This window comes from Solea senegalensis, linkage group LG1 (assembly GCF_019176455.1).
Source record: "Solea senegalensis isolate Sse05_10M linkage group LG1, IFAPA_SoseM_1, whole genome shotgun sequence".
In the NCBI taxonomy this organism is placed as follows: domain Eukaryota; kingdom Metazoa; phylum Chordata; class Actinopteri; order Pleuronectiformes; family Soleidae; genus Solea; species Solea senegalensis.
In genome coordinates, this window is record NC_058021.1 from 10095106 (window position 1) to 10116855 (window position 21750).

At 41.2% G+C, this 21750-nt stretch overlaps 1 protein-coding gene across 2 annotated transcripts in view; it reads right to left on the reverse strand.

Annotated features, from left to right (window-relative positions):
* LOC122770175 (SPRY domain-containing SOCS box protein 4-like) overlaps nt 1-21750 on the reverse strand; it is a 57189-nt gene that overhangs the window by 10097 nt on the left and 25342 nt on the right. For both annotated transcript variants that reach the window (XM_044027192.1, XM_044027200.1), the window contains exon 2: nt 19438-20400. In XM_044027192.1, coding sequence (XP_043883127.1) covers nt 19438-20170 — 733 coding nt within the window. In that variant the 5' untranslated portion in view covers nt 20171-20400. The remainder of the gene's footprint in view (nt 1-19437; nt 20401-21750) is intronic.

Sequence of the window (21750 nt, forward strand, 5' to 3'; positions counted from 1 at the left end):
ATATCCTTGACTGTTATGAACTGAAGGCGGGTAGACTTTGCTCATAAAAATGTTAGAGGAACATTAGAGGAAAACAGGTGGGCATAATTTACACAGCACAAGCATCAATTAATATTCCTGCTTACATCCAGTTTTGCAAACACACCCAGAAATACCCTTCATCCCTGTGCGTAATCTACAGAAAAACTGCTGATGTTAATTCACTGAGTTATTTTTGTCAGTGAAATGTGTGATCTAGGTTAAATCCCGGTATGTGCCTGGACCTTGTGCAACATTTAGAGTGTAGAATATATGAAAACAAAACACCAGGTAACATGTTCATGGTGTCAACTTTCAGCGATTTATCTTTGCACTTGAGCTGCGTCTCACTCTTTGAACAGACTTTGTACCAAAGAGCCAGTGGCTATAGGGATAAAGTCTGTTTAAGGTCCAGTACCGCTGAGTCAGATACGTTCAGCTGCTCCAAGTAATGTGGAGAGCAGTCCAGATTTGCAGCGAACGCGTGAGAGCAGCTTTCATCTATTACACAGTGCACATCATCCATCTGCTGCTCCACCTCCCTGCAACTCCCTGAACACAACAGACATAGAGAGAGCTGAGCTTCTTGCTACCAGGCAAAGCAGCTTGATGGACACGCTGTTGCTGTAGCAATGACTTTTTCTGTCTTTTTCAGTTCGAAATGACTCTTGAACTAAATTCTAGCAGTTTGAATTACACACTTCTCAGTGTTTCTAGCCATTCACCAAGCTCACGTAGTCTAAAGTGGGAATATAAGAGGCACCATTTTCTCCATTACGGATCAGAGGCCCATCAAAATGCCATTAAAGGCAGTGGTTCTCAAACTTTTTCTGTTGGGGCCCCCCTATTGAATCAATATTAGTACAACCGTTTCACTTTTCTTTCAATAATTTGTTGTGCAAATACATTTTTTTTGTTTTAGCAAAACAAATGATGCCAATGTTTTGAGACACAACACAAAGAGAGGTCTTTCTTCATCTCCTACCACATTTGCCATGAATCTAAGACTGCGATGTGTGTCGTCGCATTTGCTCGTCTTGGGTTTTGGTCGTCGTGAATCATTGTTCCGTTCGGCTGATGTTGGCTTGTTGTTAGTTTCCGAAACATTGCACAGTTTTCTTTTTGCCCCTGTCAGAAACTTCTCCATTATCCAAACCTTGTCGCCAGTGTAGATTTTGTTTCACTAAAATGAGTCGTGTTGTTAGTGACACAGCACTCAGCTGACCAATGGTGTAATCTGATCGCAAAACTCAACTCCAGAATGTCAAGTTACATAACATTACATTACATGTCATTTAGCAGACGCTTTTATCCAAAGCGACTTACAAGGGAACTGAGTACAACCTGCCAGGGGTGGCTCACAGGGTGCTTGTCTTAACCACTGAGCCACGCCACCCCTAATGTTTGTGTCAAGTGTCCAGAATGGCCACTTGACTCAAACATTCAGTTTGACAGAGGATAAGTGTAAATGGTTAAATGAAAAGAAAACGTGATGGCTTTAAGATGAAATCTATTATTTCATATGAACAAAACTAATCGAAGTATTTGTATTTATTTGCAATGCTAGTACACCAGTTCAGCCCTGTCACTCATGTGTGTTTTCAGTACATTTAAATGATGGAAATTTGTTTACATGCAAACATTATCTTTTTTCGACAGTGGTAGTGCAGATAACAGAAAAGTGATAGCTAAGAAGGAAACAAAAACGACGGGGAAAAAACACATCATATCTGCATGTGAGATCATCATCAAAAGTCTAATAAGGCAAGGCTGCCTAATTATATGGAAAAAACAAAACAAAAAAACAACTTTGTTGTTTGTGACACACGCAGACAGACGGGCCGATGTTTTAGAAAAGATCAGAGAGTAAAGATCAAAACAACAACAAAAAGGAAACTTTGCCTGTGCGCCTGCAGCTTCTCTGGATTGTGTGTAAACCGAAGTTGAGAACGCCGCATACGCCTTGACACAGACATATGAGCTCGCGCACGTGCACACACAGCAGGAGGGCTTTACTGATGGAGAAACACTGAGGTAAATACGGCCGATACTTTGGCTTAACTAGTCGGGTCATAGTGTACGAGAGAGAGAGAGACAGAATGGTGTAACTTGACACTGCAGTGTAACACTCCACCTGCCTGGTTTTAAATTAGATATCAGCTAATTTACAGGTAAAATATCACCACTTTAGAAGAGCTGCATTTATATTGTGCTTTTCTAGTCTTAATGGCTACCCAAAGCTTTACACTACACTTCACTTGCACCCATTAACACCCATATTCATTAATAAGATGATTAAACTATATGAATTCATTTCCCAGTTTTTGGGATGAATGAAGGGTGTTTATCTATCTAACTATCCACGCATCTATTCATTATGTCATATAATTTCAGTATTATAATGACTCTTACCCAGGGACACATTGCGATGTAGCCTATGGGAGCCAGGGATTGAACCCCTGACCTCAGGTGTGGGGAGGGAGAAGGATGTAGAGTAGAGATTATGTGAAGGAGGTCTGATGTGTGTAAAATGTGAGAGACCTGTTGGTTTAATAGTGTAAATGTTCTGTTGTTGTGACGGCTGTAAAACAATGATGGTGAAATTAAAGAAGCGACATGCGGCTGTTGCAGGAGAGACAGAGTGAGCCAGAAGAAAACATGCTCTGGAATCATAAAAAAGTTTGATGGTTCGACGCTTAATGATCTTCAGGAGAGCACAGTTGGCAATACAAAAAACCCAGGAGGTGCTCTTGGTTAAATGTTGATAAGGAGGAAAGTTTATCAGCTAAACAAATGGGTAGTAAGTAGGATAAGGCACAAGTGCAACAAGAGGTTTTTGGGACTCAGGAGGGATCTGACACCAACACCTTCTGGGAAGAATCCATGCACAGCTGTCAACATGTTAGTAAGTGAGACTCATCGACATTTAGCAACAAGCTCCACATCTATAACTAGTTTGGCAGAATGTTTTCTTCCCAGTACGCTTATCCAACCACAGCTCAATCATTTGTGCGCAAAATAAATGGAAGGGAAATTAGATTGTGATTCATTTCCAGTCGAACATGTGCTTGTTTTGGGATGGCTTGAATTCACTTCTTCCATTCACCTCACTCCCATTACCGTGTTCTACTTTTCATTACTTCATTGATTATTGAGCACATTGCACACATACTTATATCAATTATTATATTGAACGATTGAGACTTCTGCAGTGTGGAGACACACAATGGTGTTGTTCACCTGTGGAGACAGGCTGAGGAGAGGCAAGAGTGTCGCTATATCAATACCACACATTGGATAACAAGACAGCTGCCATTGCTCACAAGAAAAATACTAAAGCAGGAAGTGACGGGAGAGGGAGAGTTGGTGGAGGACAGATGACAAGTAGATGGGAGGGCAGAAAAGAAGAGGTGTGGCAGAAGACAAGGGGGAGCAGGAGCAAGTGAGATAGCTGCTTGATAAAGTGGAGGACATGTTGCAGGAGAACAGGGAATGGGTCTTCTCTCTTCATATGTATCAAAGACTGGAGGAGGAATGGAGCCGCAGAGAGCGGCAGCTGAGAGCTCAGCTGGAGGCAGAGACTGACTTTGGAAGTGTGACAAGGAAACAAAAGACAGCGGAGGCGAAGATTAACATGGAACCAGAGAAAGAGCAGAGGTTGGAGACGGAAGGAAAGGAGGGGAGAAGTAGCCTGAGGAAAGAGCAAGAGAATGAGGAGGAATGTGTGAGCTAAAGAGAGAGGGGAAGATAAAAAGGAGTGAGGGAAGGTGGAGCTTAAGAGACAGCTGCGAGGGGGATTGGGAGGATACAGGCTGTGAGAGTAGAGTAACAATGGAGGAGAGCACTGGAGTGAAAACTCAAATGATGGCTCAATGTTGGCCAAATGGGCGTCAAAGATTGGCCCTTAGTCCAATCAGAAGACATTCCTAAAGTCAAAGTGACCACATTCATTTATTTTAGCTCAAGTGTGAAGCAGAGGTTTTGCGACATTGACGTGTCTGTAGTTCCACATTCATATTCATGTTGCAACACTGAAAACAGTTTTCTGGCAAGAATGAACCTCAGAACATCTATGGATACTCAGCATGAAAGTGTGTGCAGCTGGTTTGATGATGGACTTTATTGATCCCAAAAACTGGGATGTTGTCTAAAGGCATAATATGTGATTATATATATACTGTAAACATAACGCTGTAGCTGCCAGTTAGCTTAATTTAGCTGAGATCAGTGCAAACAGTTAGCTTAATTTAGCTGAGATCAGTGCAAACAGTTAGCTATCTTAGGTCTTCCCGATGTAAAAATAAATATATATATATAATATATATAATAATAATAATAATAATAATGATGTAATCTATGCTACCAACATTTTAAAGAACAAATAAATAATCAAATGTTTTGCTTCATGCCTTGTGATTTGAATTGTGACTGTTCTGCTCTGTGGTGCATCTGTTGTAGGAGAGATCGACTTAAAATGTTGCTATGATTGCTATTAAGAAAACTACCATTAGTGTGAAACACTGTGTGATGCCAGACCTCCGCTTCATCTCTCATTATGTTACGTATGTTACCAAACACTGGGGATGCTTATGACATGTGAGACAATGCACCATTCTCCCATAGTTGAGTAATTAAATCTAATATTCTTTCTCGGGGAATGGACAACTAGGAATCAGCTTTCTAAATGTGTAAAGTGAGACAATGACTGACACTGCACGCAGGTTTTTATAGCGGAGGGACATGTGGTCCACCAACCATTTCATTACATCGGAGCAAATTGTCAATTGGCTTCAGGGGAATTGCTGTCTCTCTCAGCTGACACAGACAGTTAATCCTTATTTCTGGCTCACAGTCATGATGCCATGCAAGGTCGTTCATGTTGGAACTGGTGAGGTCAGTCTCAGACTGGGACACAGGACAGAGGCAAAAAAGCCTGTTTCAAATGCACAAATCTCTTGATCCCTAATGCTAGAAAAGATATCATTCTTTCAACTTTAACCATAACTATACAAATAAAACTTACAGTGATTTGTCACCTTTTTGGTAGTGACTATAAGTGTCCAGCACAGTATTTATTTGTCAGATATAGCAGGGCTTCCACGGAGAAGAAAGTAGGCAAGCATTACACAGCATCACACTAGTCCAGACTAGTGTTTGCTGTAATTAGATGTGTAAAGGCACAGTGACACTAATTTGCTTCAAAAGGCCCTCTGTACATGTCTATACCTGAGCCTCTATGAAATACTGTATGTTTTAATAGCTCGACTGCAACCAAACACTACACCAGATGCTTTCAACTTTTATCCTGCAGCGGCTCTCAGCCAAAAGTTGTTCATAATCAAATCCTATGCGTGAAGGTTGTTGTGGAGCTGAATTCATCTGCACACTTGAACCAGTAAATGCTTAAGACTCTGAAAAACAAATGTTGGCTGCACACTAACACAAAAAGTTACAGTTAATCAAAGGATTGATGTGTGAGGGAAAAATGTGATGTTCAAGGTATGATGAGATTAAAGGCCTGGTCATACTTAATTCATTCCACAGAGAGGTGCTTCCCCTTTTCCACATGTGCATACAAGCCCGCAGTTCCGTTCATATTCAGACGAGGGTCTAGCATTCCACTCATTCATCTCATAATCTGTTCCGGTAGCTGCAATTTCTCACCAGGGAAATCATCTTCATTTGTGTTTTCTTATATTGTTTGGGCGCCGAGATGTACTGTACATGTGTGGGTACATGGTAGACTTCTTCATACAACCCCAAGCAAGTTTCCATGGTTACCGTTTTCTTCGTTGTGTCTTTGGACCATAAGAGGAGTGTGCCACAAAACACGACGGGAAAGTGTGTTGTCGAGCGGACCTTTGCACACATGCGGATGTGAAAAGTATGACGTGACCCTTAAGTGATGTCACTTTGCATTGTGGGTTATGTAGGTGTTAAGAACACTGATGAATCGTTTGCTTCACTGATCAAGATAAAAATGAGAAATTACCTGAGGATGTTTGGTAACTTTTAACATTGAGAAAATATTGCACAATACAGGGGTGTAAAATCATTTGCTCTCTCATCATCCTCCTCTTCCTCACACGTCAGACACTGGTGTAATAAAATTGGATGAAGATGGAGCGAGAAACTACTTCTACTCACTCCAGTCAAAATTCCTCTGCTCCACCCTGATCACATACCCTAGTATAACAGTATTTCTGATTTTAGTACCAACAGAGGAAGCTGGTGGTCACGGACCACAGTTTGAGAAACATGGTATTCCATAACACTGCATAATTTAATGCTATCTAGGCTTGTATTAGGGACAGCTGAATGCATGGTCTTGTGACCCACATGTCTTATTAGTCTTGTTAGATAAAGAGAACTAGTGAAGTGTGAAAGTGTAGGGAATATCCATCTTGCATTATAGTGGATTTCCCCTTCAAACGTCAAACTAAGCGTGTATGAAATAAGCTAAAAAATGCCATCTTGAATCAAGAGGTTCCTTTCATCTCACCTGGCAATACAACACGGCGAGACGTCTACATGCTGTTGCTATGAGACAAACAATCTGATTTACTGAATTCTTAAGATAAAGACGATATATTTCAAACGTTGTGCTCTTAAAAAAAAAACCCACTGTCTTGCTTTAAACTAGCAACACACACACTCACCACCATGATTCAACTGGACAATGAAACCCTTGAGGGGGGAAGTTAGCAGGCACTGTGCTGATTCATTTTAACAAAGAAAATAATTATTTGTAATTAATGTTTCACAGCAAAGTGTTTCCAAATGTTTGCAGCCGAAAACGAGAGCATGAACATGTTAAACACATGATACAGTGTACTGTATTTCTAATTTTTATGTTGCATGCTTGCTTCCAGGAAATGCAGCGTTATCACAAGACGCTGGTCACAATAACTGAGGAGCATGACTGTGCGTGACTCTGTGACCCAGTGACCCACATACTGTACGTGGCCAACTTCAACTCAAACAAGGTATGTAATGCATGTGACCTAGTTTGCACACAAGGGACAAACTAAACACTAACTCTCGCAACATCGGCAGGGAAACAAAGTAGAGCTGAAACAATTAATCGATTATTAACCGATTACTAAATGAATCGACAACTATTTTGACAATCGATTCATCGGTTTGAAGGTTTTTTCATGATTAAAACGAGATTTGCGATTGTTTAAGCTTCTTAAATGTGAATATTTTCTTCATTTATTTGCTCTGGATAACAAAGAAATCATTCAAAGTTAATTATTTTGGTTTGTGGAGAAAAGAGACATTTGAGAACATCATCATTTCCAGGTTTGACGAACACTGATCAACTTTTTTTGTAACATTTTCTGATATTTTATGGACAGAAATAATCGACAGATTAATTGGTTATGAAAATAATCGTTGCAGCTCTAAAACAAAGTCAAGTATGTTGCGTTGGATGGTGAGATTGATCTCAGTTTCTACAACAATGTACAGTCAGTCACATTATTCCTTGTTTTAGTTTTCTGACACATTGAATTGCTTTTTATTCATTTTTACAGTATGTTTGGGTATGGTACATACTAAGGATACCTATTATCACAAACGAGATTATGTACCGATATTAGTCCGACACAGTCCTTTTTAACTGTGAATATAGGACTCTTGGATTGTATCGGATTTTACATTTCTATCTGTCCGATATGCGATCCAGTGATTACGGAGTATCGTATCGGCTCATCCCTTTATGCTGTAGTACAGTTTGCATTATGATCCAAATAGTAATGCAGAAGAAAACACACCCACGTAGTACGTTGCAAAGTCTGTGTTTGGGTCATGTAATGGACTATGCACTGACTTTGGTGGATGATTGCATATTCAAATAACATAATTTAATGGAATACTGTCGAAAAAGGCTTCGCGAGGGGACACGGTAACACATTTGTGCCACGTCTCCCTTTTCTCATTCACCTTCCCTTCCTTTACACTCACTGACACGTCATTCTTTATTTCACATAAATAATCACTGAGGTGACACAACTGCAATGCAGCGACACACAGTTCTCTGTCTATAATGATTTACTGCAAGGTGACTTCTCCTCGATGCCCTTACTGCACAATAGTCATTCATCATACACATACACACACACACACAGACCAATTTAAAGCACAGTGATAAGATTCTATCACAATCAGTTCCTGAAAATAAGTGACTATAAACGTGAATGCAAAGTGAGTGATGAAGTGGAGGGTAGAGAATGAAATCAGATTTATCGACCGTTTATATACCATGATTAAACGTCAAAACAAAGTCTAAACCAAACCTTAAAGGGCCATTGTGTAAAAAAAATGTGTTTAATCTAATGTGCACACTGGTATCTAAAAAAGAAGTCTACTCTGCGGATAAGCGTTATTATGTGAAACGTGTAAATACATCCTCAGTACTTTGAAGGTTTTTCTATTAATCTTAATCACCAGTGGGTAGATTGTAAAAATGAGCTTAATGCATTGTGCAGGATCAACCTCACTGTAGCCTTCATCCATGTGCCATCGCATATTCATTAATGTGTTACAAGACAAAATCATTTTTTAGATTTTTCTTCTGTTTTTTTTATAATTAACAGAGCATTTATTTCTCAAAAACAATTAAGTGACTAATAAGGGATACTTTGACCTTTGGCCACAACTAACTTTCCAGGTTGTGGGGTTAAGGCAACATACAGTATGTCACAATTTTTGAAAGTTTGCACTTTAAAACAGTTACTCACACTTCACCTATTGTGAAAGACATGATAAAAGTGTCTTGCCCTGAAAGACACTCAACATTGCTTTCTTTCCTCATTCTGTTTGGAAAGAGCAAAACAGTCACATCTTAACAAACATAGGTAAATGTGACAAGAGAGCCGATTTAGAGTCTCCCAAGTCGAGATGTGCAAAACAGTTGTCAGAATATTTCCTGTGACATCAAAACTAACCAGACAATGACAACAAAAAGCATAATGCTTGTCCCACAGTGCTTTGCGGCATTCTGATGTAACCTGATTTTAGAAATGTCACATTTATGTAATTCTTTGTAACCGATGTGGGAAAGCCCCAGTTTCTTGGCCATGAGTACATGTAAGCTGGGTTTCTAATCAGTTTACCTCCATGTGTGCATCATAAAAGCTAAAAAGAAATGCTATTGCAACAGTCCAGCGAGACGGCATCTTGTGTCACTGTTCACTACCTACACCCAGGATTTACCCATAATATAAAGGTGGGAAACATGTTGCTAGATCTTTCAACTTTCCATCATAAAAACTGTTCAGTAAAGGTTTTTCGAGGACATTAAAAAAAGGCCATTGCATCATTGCGCCGCCCGATGTTGCAAGGGACAGAATTCCTGAATGCATATGCAAAAAGAAGTTGTGTGAAGTGTTGTTATGGAAACGGTGCTACATGTCTTTAGCAGGAACAGATGGACGCAATTCAGTTGCGAGTTCACAGACAGACTTGAGTTTCCTTTCCCTTTGTGTGTTGAACAGCACTCAGGAAACAGAAAGTGAGTGGCTGACAGTAATTGAATGGATTGTTGTGCAGTGACAGTGTTCATTAACAAAATCTGAAAATCCACTCTGAGACACAAAATAACTGAGCAGATGAAAAAAAAAAACAGTTCAATAAATCGCTCTTATTCACAGTGGAATGTGGAGAGAGAGAGCTGAGAGACTTTTCAATACAACTGAATCCATGAGCAGACACAAAGGACTCCAGCCTGAGGGTAAATTGCAAATATCAGGAGGCCGAATTGAACAGTTGATTAGAGACCAGTGTTACAGCTCCCTGAACAAAGAGTGAGGGAGGTGAAGATTGTGGAGGATTACCTCGCGTTCATTCATTACTGCTCTCATTCATTACAGGAGAGCGAACGTTTGGATCTGCCCACTCATAATACTGAACCTGTGTGCGGTGTGGATTTATTCAATGAAAACAATGACTTTCTGAATCACTGGTCATCAAACACCTCTGTATTAAAAGGATTTTTCTTTTCAAATGTGTACTGTGAGAAACACAACTCGTTCTATTAGTTTCTCCCTCATCTTTATAAAACCCCTTCTTCCAAAAAAAACCCCAGTTGTGTCTGGGAAAAGTGAGGCTGACAATTAGAGTCTATTCTACGATGGTGTAAAATGTGGGATTTTTTGGTAATGACTCTTGATCTTTAAAAAATTGATTGCTCACATAAATTTCTCAGACTCTCCATTGGCTACTGTCATGATGGCTGCAAAGCAATCATCAAACAACCTCTTTCAAATTAGTCGCCCAAAGAACGTCCTTCATGTACAAATGACAAAGCATGAGTGTCCAAATCATTAAATTGAATATTTCCCCACTGTATGTATGAGACACAGAGATTCAACAGATGAGGAGAAATGGATCAGCCCCACGGAGAAACAATCAGGTGCACAAGGTCAAATCAGTCTTATATTAAACAAATAGAATAACAAGGCCTTTGACACACATGATGCGCAGGCCGCGGTTCGGTAGCGATATAGTAAATTGTAAAAAAATGTACTATACACTCAAATGACATGGATATCCAGTTATCCATGTCATTTGAGCATCAGTGTAACTATAAAATGTGTAATATACAAATAAATGAGTCTGTGGACTCTTCCTGAAGTTTTAGTTATTTATCAGACAACAAAAGGATTTGGTGTAAAAATATCTTCTACGACAGCTGGTAACTAAGCTCGCAGTCCTGGCACCAAGAGGCAGCAGCAGACGAGCAGACGAGCAGACGAGCAGACAGCAGATTTGGTGTTACATGTGGACTAGGACAGTTAAAGCAGGTTTGGCAAAGAGAAACAAAAGCATACTGTGTGCTCAACACAAGAAGCCCGTGTCATGAGGTGTATTTGTGCAGAAAACAACAGAGAAGACGAGGAAAGATGACAACACTCTAATGGACGATCAAACCCTAAAAAGGCTATAATGCAACATCACGGATGTCGACTCCCATAAAACACCAAAGAACATATTTACATTTTTCAAATTAATATAAAAAACAAAACCTCTCACAGAAATAAAGAGACATGTGTGTTTGGTTGGTTTTGCTTCAAATGTAGGTATGAAGACAACCAAGTGAAAATATCACTGTAACACGTTATAGAACATTTGTTTCTAAAAATGGTAGTAAAGTGTAAAGATGTCAATACAAGAAACCAGGACAAGAGGCTGCAGTTCATCAGTGATGGAAATAACACAATCCTAAATATAATGTACTGCATATTGTGTTGTATAAAACCCCCACATCCAGCTGTGAATATCTGCAAGGCATTGACTTGAAGGTGTTGGCAGTTCAGGTTGCTATAGAGACAGTTATATATCTGTGAATCACTATTGTCACAGCCCCGCTGGTTTCCTGGATTAGATGTAAATGAAATCGGTAGTTGCAGTAAATGAAAGAAGATTAATGTCAATTACTTGTGTTCGTGCCCCTTAGTGAGGGCAGGTGCATGTAGTTTTGACTTCTCGGTGCTTGTGAAAGGTGGAACGGATCAATACGAGCACATTGGTGGAATAAAAGAGTAGAAAATGACAGATCAATGGAGGCAGGACCGACCAAACAACAGTGTCTGCAACTTAGTGACGTTACAGACCCGCGGCTACTTTTCTTTTCTTCAAAAAAGCAACTAGCGACAAATCTAGCGAGTCAGGACTTTCTGGCATAATCCAAACTTATTTCCGAGAAGTGAGCTTCATCTAACTGTATGTACTGCGGGCAGAGAGTCGGTCTGACTGTACACACAGAGAGGGAGGGAGAGAGAAACACTGTGACCACACAGATGACACAGAGTCTGCAGGAGGCCACAACAGTAATTCATAACACAGCACAGTTTCCTTCACCTTCTTCAGCACCCAGTTTCACTTCTGCCTCACTCTTGTCTGAATAGCCTTTCTCTCTCTCACTTCTCCATCACCTGCTTAAAACATGGTTTGCAACATGTCCGATTTAGCAATTCCAGTCAATAGTGAAAAAAGGAAGATGGGAATGTGGATGTGAACGGCCATAAGAACTTTTTCCTCCTCAGTGGAACGAGGAAACACCTTGCTGTGGCTGAAATTTACAGAAGCCACCTATGTCTGTTCATTTGAAAAATATGTGTGTTCTAGGAAATCTAGGTTGTGTAGTGTAAGAAAACCACAGCATACAGCATACCTTTGTCATTGTCTGTCAGGCCAGTTATTAGCAGCTCCTTGCCAGAGCCCACACACTGTACAACTGTCCAACACTTCAGGGGAACAAACAAGAAAGAAAAAGCTGCCCAAAGAGAGACCACCGTGCACATGTGACAGTGGAGACCAGAGGGAGACAAATCAGGGAAGCATGAAAAGCAGAGTGGAGGCCATTAAGCCTGAGGCCAGCAGCTAAGTTAAGCTTGAGTAATAACCCACCAACCCACATACCACACAGCCAGCATTTGGTGTGAAACTCAAGCATACAAACTTCAGATCAACTGACCTGTGAGGACACTATTATAATCAAAACATCGTCTCACATACCTTAAGTGACATCTAAACATCCATTTTCTACCGCTTATCTGCGGTCGGGTCGCGGGGGCGTAGCAGCTCGAGCAGAGAAGCCCAGACTTCCCCTGACAATTTTGCCAGTAGAAAGCAGCAACAGAGGTGTTTTAGTTGCAGAGTCTCAACGGACAAATATCTGCATGACTTACTGTCACTATCATGTCAAAACTGACAAAAGTCTATCTGTCTAGAATAAAAACTATGAAAAACCCCAGAAAAGCTCAACATTGTTATGCACTTGACTCTCATAGAAATTGTATGTCTCAAAATTTGTGTGCACGGCGCGTCTTTACCGTCGAACATATTGAGATATATATAATATAATATGTTCTGGACGTGGCCAACTTTAAACGCTCACGACAGCAGGAGAACGTCCAGAATATTCAGGTGCTGCGTGGGACGCTCACCCATTCTCTCGCTAATCAAGCTTGGCTTTTCTTTATTTTCTGTCACGATATGTTTATGTAGTAGGTTTCATGGATTTCATCATTGGTGATGGAGGACACCATTCCCACCCTGGGGTCACAGTCACTCCCAGTGTGTGACTTTAAACACAAACTACACCAGCTGCTTCTCAGTTGTGTAAACCTGAACTTGCTGTTACCAAGTCAATAACAAAAATCAGCACGTTACCTGCACTTAACTGCACAGCTACGAGTGTATGTGCTCCACAGGCACAGTTAAAAGGACTGTGACATTAGAATGACCCACCATAGGGAAGTTAACTAAAGCGTGTTGCCTCAGGGTGCCAAGGCTCTCATGAAAACAAGCCAGTCATGAATGGATCTCAGTGTTACATAGCTTTGGTGAATGGCTGTCTGCATGCAGCAGCAGGGGCAGCTGGTTTCAGTCAGATGTGGAGTGTATAAGCCCATGTGATGCAGACTAAACAGTAGGGCAGAGGCAGGGAGGTCAGAGTATCAAGGCGGCTTACAGGAGAGAAAAAACTGGGTCACTTCTCGCTGACATGAATGCTGGAATGTGACGCTGGAATGAGCCGTGCAGTTGCGATTTTAACTATGAAATATGGATTATTCTGTTCCAGTAAAATCTCAGTGGCGGTAGTTAGTTAGTGTTTGCATTCTGCAAATGCCACGTTGCTTTCAGCTAATTTCAAGTATTTGTCATTCCGTCACAGTGTATTTCAAATATTACGATGTGAATGAAGGTGCGGCGATGTGGGTGTGTTTCAGTGCGGTGTTGAAATTCTGAAATATTGCCATGCTGAGTCAGCCAGATGGGTTAGGCTAACCTCTTGTCCCTCAAACCCCGATCTCTTGCTGCCTTTGTTTTCCAGCTTCATCCCTTCTCGTCGAGGTAACGTCCATTTGTTGACACAGATGAACTCTGAAGCAGGACTTACAACCACTGTACAGACAACCATGTCTTCAGACCAGGCACAGCAGCCTATCTTTTAGAATTCTGTACAAACTACATTGTTTTATTTTTTCACTATATTAGAAACAAAAACTAACCCTGAAAAACCAAGAAAAGAACAATAGTGCTTTAGTTTACGTAGCTTGCGTTTTAAACCCGGCTTATATGACCTATTGGTCATTGTCTGCACATTGTTTGAATCACTTGATTTATGAATGAGAGGGACAAGAGGACGAGATGACTTAAATTACACCACCTGACACACCGCAAGCTCAAACACTCTACTATTACACTTACTCGTCCAACAGTAACAGAACCAGGTCACTCTCAGTCGAGTATCCCTCTGCTACACTAGCGAATGAAAACCAGGCCAATATTCTCCCTTGTCCAGCCTCTTTATTCTATCACTCTGCTTTAACCATCCTCTCAGTGAATGGTTCCACCTGTGTGTGCAATGTTCTGGACCAAAACCAGAACGAGCAGCACTGACATTGGCTTTACCACCAGAAATGTAATGATTTCACGTAAGAATCATTTGTGGCCAACAGTGAGTGGCCCTCACCCTGACCCAAATGTCTTAGGAAAGGTCTGAAATTTAGTTTTGGGCGTTTGCACATTAGCTGATGAGAAAAGCACTCCCAGGCATTGCCATAAACTTCCAGATGTTCCAATGAGTGATGGTTTGGTGTGATGTGTGCGTAAGAATGAGGAACAGATAGAGGAGGGAGTGGCACATATTAGAGCTGAAGCTGGGGCAATGCTGCAATTACAGAGACAAGACAAGAGAGAGGGAGATGTGCTTCGAGAAATGAATCAAGCCAAATGTTTGTCTTTAAATCTGATGAATTATTTACACCACATTTACTGTGTAGTGCAGTTTGAACCCTGCTCAGCACTAGTCCGTGTTATGCCTTTGTGTGATCTTAAAATGACCACAAGCCTGGAGTGCTGTTGGTTTTATTTTTCACTGGTGTGTGTAGTGTTACTGCAGGAATGGGAGCAATGATCTAAGGTGGTGTAAAGTGATGACCAACTGCTCCTGGTGCAGCCTGAGTGATGAGAAAAACAAACAGTTTCTGGTGAGGAGATGCCACTCCTGTAAATCTCTTTCTAATACCCTGCAGTTATGTTGTTCCCCCACGCAACAATAACTCACAAAGCATCCAATAGTCGCTTCTCATAGGATGCTGTTAGATAAAGTCATTACTGAAATACCCAGAGGATTTTTTCACAACCAGACACACTCACTCACAAACACACAGCATAGGTTTAAACATTACACTTATTGAGCCTCACACACACACACTATACCAATAACAATGAAATAACGCAGTGAGAAACAGGCACATGATTCTGTGTATGTAGTCGAGTTGACCACATGCAGCTGGTTTGCCATTCACAGCCACTCATACACTCACAGGCAGCAATTATCACTCTATCCCCACTATCCATCCAGTCATCTGCAGGGCAGACAAGCCCATTCAGTTCTAAACTAATATTTAGTGGAGCTGTCACACAGACTGTAATCGCACCCCAACTCTGCCAACTCTGCAAAAAGGAGGTTGTTTACTTCACCTCTGAATGAAGTCTTGAGATATTAATCTTAGCACAGTAATAGGTTTGTATTCAGAGCAACAATAACCCAGAATGACCTCTCGGCTATAAATGTGCTAATGAGAGAATGTAATGAGTCTTGGTCCAAGTGGATTTCCCCCACCTGAGGCTTGTCTCTTAATAAAGCTATGTGTGTGGTGTGTGTATTATTTATGTTGTTTATGAGTTTTGGAGTACATAGATATTATTTTAGACTGACTTCATGACTTCTTCTCAATTTATATCCACTTCAAAAAGGTCCAGTGTTTAAGATTTAGGTGATTTTTTCTTTCCTATTTGGCACCAATGGAAGAATAAAATTATTGTTTTTATTTTTGAGTGGAGTGTACACTCATCTGAGTGTATGAATTGGTGTTTTCATTACCAAAAGAATGAACCCTTTATAGTCAAAACAGGCAGGTCTTCTCTACAGAGGCTGAACATTACACCTTTTAAGCTTTAATGGTAACTGAAGGCTACCATAGGTTCTCCTACATGCTTGGAAGGGATGGGTGACGTGAGACATATTCAGCTGCAACATGTAACTTCCGTAGCATATGATAGTATCATCAGTTTACAGCAAGTTCGTGTCATCGAACATCACTCACCGGAGTAACAAAAGACAAGTATACGCAAAAACAAGTGTACACTTGCTCATTTGTAATAGAAGTATTAGACATCTGGTAGCACTGTCATTAGTCCCTGTTTACCTGTTAAGTTTTAAGATCCTAATGTTTTGCACAGACGAACACAGATTAATGTCACTTTATCCCTCTGGTTTGTACTACGATCAAATTTATTTTCATATGTCTTGTTGCCTCTTTCTCATTTTTCCGTCAGCTACACCAATCAGCATGAGCCTTTCAACTGCCACTCTGCCCACTGCATTAAGCTTTGCTCATTTTCAACAGTCAAACCTCATTTCACAGCATGAAGTCTACTTGCGGGCAGAAATGGAGACTTTGAAAAGGCCCAACACTCCGTATTCTTCCAGGTTGCCCCATCGCTTGCCGTGAAATCTCTCAGATACAAAACGGTTAAAGTAAGACGCAAAGTATGTGCTTTGAAGTAAGCCTAAGAAAAGAGAAAAAGTGTTTATGGGCAAGACTCTTTGCTTGGCAGCCATCTTGGCAATGCCATTGGGAAGAGAGAAAAAAAAGACTAGACTTCTATGTAAATGCATGAGAAGTGAGTCAAAACTGCACTGTCACTGGCGCATTAAAGCCCGGTTTATTCTCCATCACTTGAAGCTCGCCTCTCTTTTCCAGCACCACCACAATTTTCTCACGCCAAAGGCACCAACATATTTTGTCACGCGTGAAGTGATTACCAGTCACCATCTCCATGTAGACATTTCATTTTCCAGTGTTGAAAATGTTCCCTGTAGCTCAAAATCTCAACTTCATCACATCCATCAATTATCAACACTGTGAGAAAGCACACCTGAATACAAATATACATGCTGACACTACCAATAATTATGATACAGTGTAAATTGGTAACGGAAAGGTGAAGGTGTGCGATTACAGGGAGTAAAGTTCAAGTGACTATTATAAAATTCAGTGATAGTCTACATGTATAAAATATCCAAAGAAATAATCTGATAATAAAGAACAGAATGAGGCTTAACATGCTTTTTTCCCCTGAGTTATACTGCTATTACACACGCACAAGGTTTCACAACAACGGCCTCTTTTACAGCTCAATCTAGACCATCATGACCTGTCACACTCTCAATCATTGCCTATTGCTTCGTCCTTCACATGAGGGTCACGGGGACACTGGAGCCAATCCCAGTTGACATAGGGCGAAAGGAGGAGTACACCCTGGACAGGTCACCAGTCCATTGCAGGGCCAACATTTAGAGACCAACAACTACGGTCAATTTTGAGTGTCCCGTTAACCTCTACATGTTTTTGTACTTGTGTGAGGAAACTGGAGTAACCAGAGAAAGACCACACGCACACCGGGACACCATGTAAACACCGCACTGAAAGGCCCTTGGTCGAACCAGGATTCAAACTGGTGACGTCTTGCTGTGAGACAACAGTGCTCGACGCTACTCTGCCGCGTGGCCCCTCATGACCCTGTCACTGTCACGTCATAATCCTTACAACTGATCTTCAAATATCTGCAGTTCATAAGTGGAGAGATTATTAAACATGCGTCGAGGCAGTTTTAAAACAAAAGGTCAAGAAATTTAGCCAAGAATTCTTTGTTTTAATTCTCACTCACGTTCTTGTCGTTCAGCTGCAGATTTAAGATCAAAACGTCCAAATTAAAACTTGAATGAGATGACTTCTTTTTGAGGTTGAAGAAAACAGGCTCTTAACATCATCTCCAGAGAGCAGTGCACTTCTAAGACATTTGAGATGATCGGTAAAAAAAAAGGGAGCAGATGCAACAAACTGCAGGATCTCTTTCCGCTTTCCGCGGGGTAACAGACAAAACAAACCATGTTGTTATGTCAAATATCAGCCAACAGGAGAGAGAAGGAGATGACTAGAGTCAGATCATAAGGCCTGTTTTCATAACACACACTTTCCCTTCCCAGCAGGTGTGTGTCGGCACATGAGTGTCCATGATGTGTGTCTAAGGTCACTTCTAACACGCTCATTTTAAAGCTGCTGTTCACTAGAGAAGAGAGAAAAACGCTGTCTATTACCTTTAGACACGCACGTGTAGATGGGTATTTGGAGTGTTGCATAACATGATCCAAAGTTTCCCGGGAACAGCTCACACCATCTTCCAAAGCACGTGGAATAACATCCAAATCGCTCTTTGTAAACTCATTTTCCTCTCGTGTCCATAATAATAAATAACAATAATAATAATAAAAGTACACAGCTGGACCTCTACAGCAAGATGTCAGCTTACTACAGCACAAACTCCTTTACTCACGAGCGAAAGCACAGAAAGAGAGCCCAAACCTAGGTCATGGCTGCTCAATTCTTACAGTGTCTATACAGCAAAATTGAATAGTTTCTCCTTGGGCTTAATCAATATTCCAATTTCATTAAAATCCTTCCTTCAGCTTTTTTGTTATGCAGCTCACGGACAGACAAAAACAAAAAACATAACCTTCTTGGTGGAGTTAATGATAGAAAGACCAAGACCACAATAATAATAATAATGATATGTACTGTTTTTATACAAAAACACTGCCAGCACTTGATAAGAATTAAATGGCACTTCTCCCTTCTCACATAAAGTGATAAGCTAATCACACATCGGGGGAATTTTGCACTTCAACACTTGGACTGGAGGAGCCAGGGATCTCAACATTTTGATTAGTGGTGATTAGTTTGGTTTCCTGTCGCAACATTAAACATTCATTTATAAATAAACTTGTTCAAAACAGGTGTCAACAACATGTTTGCCGTGACCTCAGTTTCCAGTAGAAAATGGAAATAAAATTGACTCAGTGCATTGCCAAGGAAGTAATTCTGAAACAAACAACAAACCTTATACAAATGTCCACAATCTAATATCTTAATAAAGGATGGCACTACCGTGATATTGCCAATTCACTGCCATTGCTCCACCTAACCCTTACCCTCACAACTCTAATACATGTAAATCGCAACATATATTATTTGATTTGTAGTTTGGGTTAGCTCGATATTTTTCCATATACAAAATTACACACCTATGTTAATGTCTTCCAACTAAACTGAAGTTAGCTGTGAATGCTGTTTTTGTTGGTTAGTGGCTGCAGATACCATAGGGGGCTTTGGAGAGTCATATCCATTTCTACAGCAGGAGTGGATACAGTCAAAAAAAGACTGGGTTTCCTATGTCTTGGAGGGGATCATGTAGTCAGCATGTATGTAAACAAAAATAAGCAGTGAGTAGTGTGTAGTGAGAAACTTATGTACTCTTAGTGTGGCGCATAATACTCACGATCCAAGCCGTTGATGTACTTCATGGATATCTCACAATGTCCCCACACGGCGCTGACAATGGGATACAACTTCTTGCCCTTCAGCCCTCGAAACGCCACTCCTAGATACTGTCCATCTACCATGAAGCTCAGGGTTCCTTCATCCATATCCAGAATCACGAGCAGGGAGTCCGGCGGTGTGAACGACTCCTCTGGCTCGAGAAAACATGGGTAAGATGGAAGTGAGCTGTGAGCCCGGTTCTTACTGTCATGATAGAGCCGGTTGCGTCCCAGATCCCAGCCCCAGGACTCACAGTCTGACCCCACCAACGCCGTGTACCCAACGGAGTGTAAAGGAGCTTCTGATGTTGCAACTCCAACTATTGCATGGGTGCCTCGCTGCCGAGAGGGCCAGTGGATCTTCCACACGTGAAGACCTCTTGTGTATCCGACGTGCCCCCGAATGCAGTCTGTGCTCTGAGCGACCGGGTGCCGGTGAAATGTCAATTTATCTTCGTCTTTGATGAAAATGTTGAGCGAGCGGTCATCAGGGTTCCACGCGTGACGGTGCTGGGTCTCTGGTCCAGCGCATGGCATGTCCAGCAGGAGATCCAGCCTGGGAGGTTTGGAGAAATCTGGGCCTCTTAGCGCCGGGTGCTGCCGGCGATGAGCCAAGGGCCGATAAGACGGGGAACCACCACTTTCCCCGCGACTGTCTACCGATTTTATCCCACCAGATATCTTCTGACCCATAGCTGTAGTGAAAGGGTTGGCAGAAGGAAGGGGGGGCGGTGCTTGAGCAGGTGGGTGCTGTGCTGTGTGGAGCTTGATGTTACCTCATCAATGCGGTGGAGCTGTGAGAGAGTTCCTAACTGGTGATGGTGGAGGGAGATGAAGGAGGAGGAGGAGGTGATGAATGAAAGATGTGTATGATCTGGTTTCATGCCACATATGTCTTCAGGAAGTCAGAGTGGGAGCTGCTCCTGTTAAGAAAAAGGAGAGAAAAAAAAAATTAAAAGTAGGTATTAACAGCTGCTACTTTTCAACAAACAACAGTCTCGGGAAGGAACTAGAAAAAGAACGAGAGATGCACAGAAAGATGATGATTAAAAGGGCACAGAGAGAGGAACAATGTTGGCAAAAAAAACTACTTTTTAAAAATGTTCACAGATTTTTTTTTCTGGCTTTGTTTCGATTGAAATAAACAGTGAACATAATGATGCACACACACACAATACACATTCCCTCTGACTCATTCTACATCCTCCCAACACAATCACGCAACAATACCAGTACAAGCATGGAGCCAACCAAACATTCCCCCGTTGTGCAACACTGCTCACAGTGACACTAGGTAATGTCATTTTCTGCAAAGTCAGGCACTGAGTTTAAAAACCAAGACAACAGGAGAAAAACAAACACACAGGTAAGGACTGACCTCCAAATCTCTGTGAGAAACCAAACCACCCTGAGTTTATAGAAAGGTAGCTTGGTAGTCTGCTTATGTTCATTCAAAGTGACGGCAATTTCTGCTAGTAACCACAGTTGATATTGTAGTTTCAAGTGTGAATATCAGTTCCATGGTGATGTCATTTTTGGTGGAATATGTAAGTTTCCTGTGTGGGTGTTTTAATTCAAAGTAAGCCAGTTTGATTCACTTTCAGTTTTGGTTCATGCCATCAATTTGGCTTATACATACACACGATCTTCTCTTTTTAAGTGACACTTAGACCGTTGTCTGCTATATAAAGCTGCCTTCTATTTGAACACAAATGCAGTTGTGATAAATGTATTCACACAATCTAAAGGCAAATCAAAGATGTGCTCTCTCACTAGTGGTTCAGTCTGTGGTTTAACTGGAGCAATCTCTTCCAGGAAAGCCAGCCGGTGCTTCCTGTTCACAGGAAGAGTCAGTCACACCATGAACAGACAGGGAAGTGGATGAGGAAAGTGTGTACACTGCAATAATTGTCAGTAAGAGTGATAATGATTTATGTTTCAAACATTAACACTGCCTACAGATAAAAAAGGCTTGAACCATTTCTTTCTCTAAAACGTGAAGTGCAGCAAAGTTATTGTTTTAATCAGTGAGTTTTTATTTTTAACCAGGTACACATATTTCTACCACCCCAGTCAGCCACCCCACCGCAGAGTGAGATCATGGTTTAATTATGTGTACATTTCTCACACACTCACACACACCGTCTAATTTAGAATGTTAGCATTTTTCCTAGCTGTATCTCTTTTATCTCACGCTTTAAATTAGGTAATTTGCTGGCGGGCAATGTGTGCTACCACTCGGTTCACTCCTCAACACACACACACACACACGC